At 41.7% G+C, this 7,327-nt stretch overlaps 1 protein-coding gene across 1 annotated transcript; it reads left to right on the top strand.

Annotated features, from left to right (window-relative positions):
- Positions 1–1,676: 1,676 nt before the first annotated feature.
- On the top strand, positions 1,677–7,298 carry LOC147248788 (NLR family CARD domain-containing protein 3-like). Its single transcript, XM_086226786.1, has 7 exons — positions 1,677–1,729; positions 2,488–2,712; positions 3,345–3,446; positions 3,574–3,651; positions 3,731–3,839; positions 3,927–4,167; positions 4,741–7,298. The coding sequence occupies exons 2-7, from the start codon at positions 2,573–2,575 to the stop codon at positions 6,360–6,362; spliced, it is 2,292 nt and encodes a 763-aa protein (XP_086082912.1). The 5' UTR covers positions 1,677–1,729; positions 2,488–2,572; the 3' UTR covers positions 6,363–7,298.
- Positions 7,299–7,327: the final 29 nt, after the last annotated feature.

Here is a 7,327-nt window from a genome sequence, read left to right as displayed (position 1 = left end):
GGCCTCAAAATGACTAAATTGGGGGGACAAGTTGTAAGGACTCCGTGAATTCCTCATTATGGTGGATTTAGGTGAGAACAGGCGCTGAATCCATCTTGGCAGCCTTTATTTGCAACTGAAGGGTCGTATGAGCTCCAAATGGCCTCCGACAGGGAAGAGACATCTTTAAAACACCCCTCCCCGCTCACCATGGTAACAATCACATGTAATCACGCCAAAAGAGCTGGATATGATTTGCTGTCTTGAGACAGAGGAGGTCTATAAGGACTTTTATTTTTTTAAATCAATAATCCAGTACAGTTCTGGCAGGAAATGATCACAAGTGACCAATATAGGGATGGAGCTCAGACTACATTAAATATAGACAAGAAAACAATTAGACACAAAGGCCTCTCATAAATAGAAGCCTTCCTTCCACATCCTGCGGCCAATGTAAATAAATCCAGTCAACACATGCAGTATCAACATGGGTCCTAGTGCTCCTCCCAGCCTGTGAGCACCGATCACCCCTCATACATCCAGTCTCTTCCCCCTGCCGTCTTTGTGGCTGCGCAGGCTTCCATCACACAAAGCCCAGTGTAGTGGAAACGACGGTCACCAAGACAAGGATGCTGCTCTCCCTATCTATTGGGAGACAGCTTCAGGGTGTGAGCCTACATTCACTGCACGACAACTCGCTGTACTGGATGCCACAGTGATACCACGATATGCAATCATGTATTGATGAGTAATATGCAGGCGTTTAGTTTTACTTACGATCCCACCGGACCACTTTGATGTTTTTATTCATTAAGCATTTTATTCTGTTTATCTTATCTCTTATTTGCGTGTATGTTTTTTCATCGTCATTATCATTTTGGTGAATAACCTATTCGTATCATGATTTTTTTTTTAAAAGTTGCACGTTAAACATTGTAACTCGAGAGTGAGCATACATGTCATAAACAGAAAATATTTGCTCAAAGTGCTTTCCGTGGAGTTTTTGCATACATTTTTATAGAAACAGGAAAAAACAAATCTGTTACTGGTAAAACATTTTTTAAATAGAATTTCCCCCAATTTCCTCATTAGCGGGGATCTTTGCAGCAGCAGTCGTGACATTCAAGGTAATCAATAATCATAAATATATACAGTGACAGGAGGCTGTGTGTGTGTGTGTGTGTGTGTGTGCGCGCGCGTGCGTGTGTGTGTGCAAACCTTCATATGAGAACTGTATTTCGTTTCTACATGGGGATGAAATGAATTTTTTAAAAAGCCCATGTACAGTTCTAATGCTGTATGTATTTTATGACATTATGAACCTTTTTTTGCATGTAAATAGAATGCAGCCATCATTACTTTCATTATACTTCTGTGATTTCTCAAAATAGCTTCCTGAAACCCATCTGCGTACAAAAATTTACCATTTGCATTAACACAATAGGATAATGGGCCTTTCATGCAAACTTAAATTAGAATAAAACAATTATACATTTTAAAATAATAAATCACTATAAAATGCATGTATTATCATAAGTTTGATCAATACATGTCTCAAGTACAGATTTTTCAAATAATTTGTTATATTTGTATTGTATTTAAATAATCAGGACGTCTTTGTCATCGCTCCTCCAAGCATGTCAATTGACTACATGTAGTTCTCACTTTCCGCCTGTAGGTGGCAGCGTCTGCTTTGCAACTCATCGCAGACGAGAAGAAGAAGCTGACTTCCTGGATCGAGCTCGTCAAGGTAGCGTATGAAAAATGAAGTTGTCATAAAGTTATAATGTTTTTTCTATTCGGTGAAAATAAAAGTAACTTTAAAAGCGTGGTTTCAGCTTTCCTGGCGTGTTTAGTGTACATGCGTTAGTTGTTGCGTCAGTTAACATTGAATTATTAACGCATGATAAAAACACGCGCCACCAAGAAGTCTTTTGACCTTATTTGTTCTAATGTTATGTCCTACCTGGTGTTAGGGGTTTATTTGACTTTGTGTCGGTTATAGTTGGTCAAGTCAATGTGGATAAAAGCTGACGTGACGCTTCCTCAATGACATGTCAAATAACAGTAGCTGCTGTCCTCGCTTCCGATGGAGGAGAAATAGACCAACAACAACAAAATGTCCGAGGTCACCTAACTTAACAGTAACACTTACAGTCACGTGATTCAAGGGCCTATGGTACTAATAGTAATACTCATCATGGTCATTCAACTTGGCACACATTTACAGTACCAGAACCCTGGCCCATCTAAATGGCACAAGGCCGTAATTCACGCTCTTAATTAGAAGGTACTTCAGGCGAAGACCCTATTCTGTTTGTTACACCTGTGTCTGCCCTACACTGTAAACATGACTCCTCTGAAAAGGGCTTAGAACTGAGGGCACATGTTTTAATGCTCTTTTCATTACCTGGCCTACCTTATTCTGTGTCCGTTTTAGACACTTGAAAAAAGCTAATTTAGTGTTACATTCATAATTTCAATTTCTGTCTTGTGTTCCTCTGCAAGCGGACAGATCTCCTGAGACCATCCCTGGAGAACGAAACCTCATCATCCGTATGTACTCATCATCTTGACCGGCCCTCTCACACAAATGATGGATGACATAGAATTGGGGGATGCGGCGTCTGCTGGGGGAGAGAGTATGTCTTATGAAGATGATGAGCTCTACTACATACCAGAGAGAAGACCTTCTCTGGACCTAGGGCCAAATCCCATGGATACCAGCCACTGGTAGGCCCCAACCATGCTACAACCTCACCTCTATTGCAAATTGTGGAAACAGTTCTTTAGCTAAAAAATACATATTGCTATCTGAGCAATGATTTAAACAGCTTATCAAGATGTTGTCCAAGCGTGAATCTATTCTTTTCTATATTTTGTTTCTTTTTTGTGCTTCACAATTTACTAAATCTATACCATGAACTATATTTTCTGAATATCAGGACTGTTGAGCTGTCAAATATATCAGATAGTTTTTATTTTAGCACCTTTTTATTGTTGTGAGTACATTTTCATCAATGATGCAGTGATGATACTCTTTAATGATACAATACTTTATTATTAAAATGTGAACTCATAATAATAATTGTAGAATTAATGTATTAAGGTAACAAGTATGTTGTGGTAGCTCAGCGGTGTCCCCTAGTGGCAAGTAGATGACAAACATCTCTTGTGGCATTTTTTTCAAAACCATAACCATACCCGGGACATGACAGGCACAACCATGCTCCAGAAGTCTTTGTACGAAACAGATTTTTAGGCAAAGCGTCCTGATTACAATTTACCAACAAAGCTAGATCAATTTTAGTCCTTCAGAAATCTTTAAGATAACAACTAACTGCCGTCCTCTTGTTTTTTTCCAGGCATTATGTAGAAAGGGCCATATCCCCTGTTCTTAGCTACAGCTCAATGACAAGTGAGGAAGTCTGCAACCAATTGGATGAAGACGATGGATTCATCACAAGGTACAAACAAGACCAAGTGTTTTAAATTCGGACGTTACTCTCATATTAAAACTAGGAAGTGGTTGTGTTTGTAATTGCTACTCCCTTAGTCAATATAAATCCAGCCCTCTTGTCATTCTGATTTAAGGGTCCAGCTGCAAAGATCAGATTCATACTCAAGCTGCTACTCCTTGGACAGTGATGATTGTGAAAAGAAAACCCCAAAGTAAGAAACACTCCTGATGTGAGACACGTGTTCCGATCTGTGATTGTAAATTCATATATCTTCCATGTGGCCTCACTAGGGTTAAAACCAAAGACGAGGCCACATCAGAGCCTTGTGACACTCCTGAATTAATCCGAGAGCCAAATGAGACCAGGCACCCTTCTCTGACAGTGAAGTTCACTCTCATGGTCCGTTGTGCTCCGTTTGTCTTGATCAATGTTTAAAGCAGAAGATTCCAGTTGAAAGTGACAGCTCTGAATTTCTCTCCTCTCCAGGCAATTTGTAAAACTCTTCAGAAGCTGTCAGAGGAGGGTGTTAGGAGATTCCGGGGGGTGCTGTGGAAGGGTTACCCACAGTTATTGTGCACATCTCCTCTAGATGTGGACATAGTGGACATGGTGGACAAGATGCTGACGTGTTACAGCCTGGAGGTGTCTTTGCAGATCACCAGAACTGTTCTTGAGGAAATCGGGGGAAAGAAGGCAGTTGATTATCTTGGGACTTTGTGCCTTCAAAGTAAGTACTTTTCTGTGTGTCTTAAAGGAGCACATCAACTTTTTGGGAAATACACTCAGTTGTTATCCTGCTCAGAGCCAGGCAAGGAAATAAATACCCTTCCCTCCTCTGTGTGTGCATGAGAGACCCAGAGACCACCTAACTGCTAGTTAGCTTAGCACATTGAATAGTTGTCAATGGGAAGTGGTAGTGTACCTCAGTCAAAGGTCATCAAATACACTGTTCTCCAAAACTCTCACTGTGTGATTTAAAAGAGCATTCATGGGACCTCCTGTCAGAGAGGGTGGAACCAAGATGTTGAACCAGATCTATTCGATGACAGAAGATGGAGGGTCTGCATCCCACCCACTACTCTTCGTTGTGCTAGGCTAATTAGCAGTCATCTACGCTCCCTAATGAAAACACACAGGCGAGAAGGGCATCTTTTTGTCTGGCTCTGGGTAACAAATTGAAACAAAAAGTTTTTGTGTACCTTCAAAGGTACCAATGTTGCACCGAATGAAAGAAATAATAGTGCGAGAAGCGCACTCATTTCCCTGTTTGACTTTACACGCTATTTTTCTTTTTTACCAGATGAGGTATGCCATGATTTAAAAGAGACTCTAAGGAAGATGTATGGAGAAGTATGTGAGGATGTGAGCATGCAGGGTGAGAAGAGGCCCTTCGATGACGTCTTTACTGATCTCACCATAACCTCGACGTGTGATAACGGCCCAAATATTGAACATGAGGTCGTGACCATAGAGAAGCTGGACAGCAACCAAGAAACAGGGAAACTGCTTTCTACCAAGGACATCCTCAGCGAGGAACAGCTGGAGGTTTCAAATAATACTTTAACTTTAGTCATGGGAGTAGCAGGATCAGGGAAGTCTATGGCAGTGAAAAAATTAATTCATGATTGGATTGAAGAGCGGTCCCACCAGCACGTGTCCTTCTTGTTCCCTTTGCCGTTCCAAGAACTGAAACAGTTTGAAGGTGCCCAAGTGTCTTTGGTGGATATCGTACAAAAACTTTACCCAGAAACAAAAAAACTGAGAGAAGAGGACTATAGATCTAAAGATTGCACGATGATGTTTGTCTTCGACGGTCTCGATGAGTACAATGGGAGGCTGGACTTCAAAAACACTGAGCTTGTCTGTGACCACACGAATCCCAGCAGCCTGAACGTCATTGTGGTCAACATCCTCAGAGGGAAGCTGCTTTATCACAGCCTAGTCATGGTCACGTCTCGTCCACAGGTAAAGCACTGCATCCCCTGGGACACTCGCTATAATGAGATCGAAGTGCGAGGGTTCAGTGACCCCGAAAAGGACGAGTACTTTAAGAAGAGGTTTAAAGACCCTGAACAAGCTGCTGCAGTTATTGCGTATGTCAAATCAATCAAAACCCTCTACATCATGTGCCACCTGCCTGTCTTTTGCTCTCTGGTGGCAAATGAGTGCCAGCACAGATTTAAGGAGGCGGGGCAACAGGCTGAGCTGCCCCGGAGCATCTCCTACATGTACACAAGGCTGCTGCTGGTGCTCATGCGACAGTATCGAGGGCTTAGAGCTCCACACCACCACCCAGATGAGGAGGTGGCCTTCGTCATGAAGCTCGGACAGTTTGCCTTCAACATGCTGGAAAAAGGAAAATACAAGATTACAGAGTTGGAGTGGAAAGAGGATGGAATGGACGAGGAGGGGGAGGCCATCATTAAGAGTGGGCTGTGCACACAGTATGTCACACAGCCGCATGTCTTGTTCCAGGAGAAAGCCTTCAGTTTTATCCACCCTACTATGCAGGAGTACCTTGCTGCACTTTATGCATTTCTCTCCTTTAGAAACCAGGAGAAGAATGTTTTTGAGCATCAGAGGAAACGCAGGTTTCCATTGCGCTTCAAGGAGCAAAAGGGAAATGAGCTGTTCAGGAATGCTGTGGATAGAAGCCTCCTTTGTGAGGATGGTAAACTGGACATTTTCTTGCGTTTCCTGTGTGGAATGTCACTCAAGGCCAACTTGGAACTTCTCAAACCCTTCTGCTGTGTTCCACTAAAGTGGCAAAGTGTCAGTGAGGATGTTGCTGTTTTCATTAGGAAGAGGATCAGTGAGGATCCCAGTAGGACTGAAAACCTGCAGCGCTGCTTAGAGGAGCTGGACGAAGGAGCCCAGGAGGCAGCAACAGGTGGAGAACACAAGTTGCTAGAACCAAAATAGCATTTAACACCCAAACATTATCACTGCACAAGTGCCACAGATTCATTAATGTTCCAAAAATGTGGAAACCCTAAATCTTCCTCCAGTCAAAAATGGGTTTTTCTTCTCTTAAAGTTTGACACTGGAATGTCCTCACTAATGAAAGAGGTCATCTGTGCTCAGTGGAAGGCCGATCCACGGGCCTGAGCTGTGACATCACAGCCAGTTTAGAAGCTGATCCTGGAAAAATATTCAGCATAAACCAGTGTGATGTCGAAACTTGAAGCCTCACTTGCACAATTAAAACTTAAGAAATCAGTGATATTTCTATATTCATGTATGCTGCATTTGTTTTTGTAATTGAGGAGAAGTAGGGGACATGTCAAGGGTTTAAATGTCATTTTAGGGTTACGCCTCGCGCTTTGCTCTTTCCTCACACACATTCGCTGAAACACCTTGAAGAAATGATTTCAAATTGAATCACGATTTGGTCAAAGGTCGATGTGTTTGTCATTTTTGGCCATAATTCACGAGTCCACGCACTAATGACACTGACACTGCTGAGTAGCGAATACTGCATGGACGGATGAGTTCCATGTGTCTGAGACACATGGAACTCATCCGTCTTCATTCCTCTGGTCCACCACCAGCTCATTTCTTTGACACTTAAATTAATGTCACTCACACATTGTAGTATTTATTATTTTGGATGTCTTCATACATGTGTGGAAGGGATCCTTGTGTAAACTGCCGTGCTGTAATTTATTGTGCATTTTTAATTTTTTTTCTAGTCCAGTCACAAGCTTAATATCGGATTGTTTTAATATTCACTAATATGATAAAAACAATAGATCCTGAGTATCATTTCTCTATTTGAATAGTTTGCACCTGAATGTTTTTGCATAATCTAATTGTCACCTGTTTAAATCTCTTTAAATTAAATGACTCTAAGAAGTAGTCTAATGGCTGCTTGAAATGAGTACCAT

This window comes from Aulostomus chinensis, chromosome 15 (genome assembly GCF_037954235.1).
Source record: "Aulostomus chinensis isolate RoL2024-O1b breed Wild chromosome 15, RoL_Achi_v1.0, whole genome shotgun sequence".
Taxonomy (NCBI): Eukaryota; Metazoa; Chordata; class Actinopteri; order Syngnathiformes; family Aulostomidae; genus Aulostomus; species Aulostomus chinensis.
The sequence above is the reverse complement of the archived record's forward strand: the minus strand, read 5'-3'. Positions and strand labels throughout refer to the sequence as shown.

Excerpts from the sequence above, each read along its gene's own strand:
- LOC147248788 (XM_086226786.1), top strand. The coding sequence starts at position 2,573 with ATGATGGATGACATAGAATTGGGGGATGCGGCGTCTGCTGGGGGAGAG. Across the intron at positions 2,713-3,344 it reads CCCATGGATACCAGCCACTG|GCATTATGTAGAAAGGGCCA; the intron begins GTAGGCCCCAAC and ends GTTTTTTTCCAG. Across the intron at positions 4,168-4,740 it reads TGGGACTTTGTGCCTTCAAA|ATGAGGTATGCCATGATTTA; the intron begins GTAAGTACTTTT and ends CTTTTTTACCAG.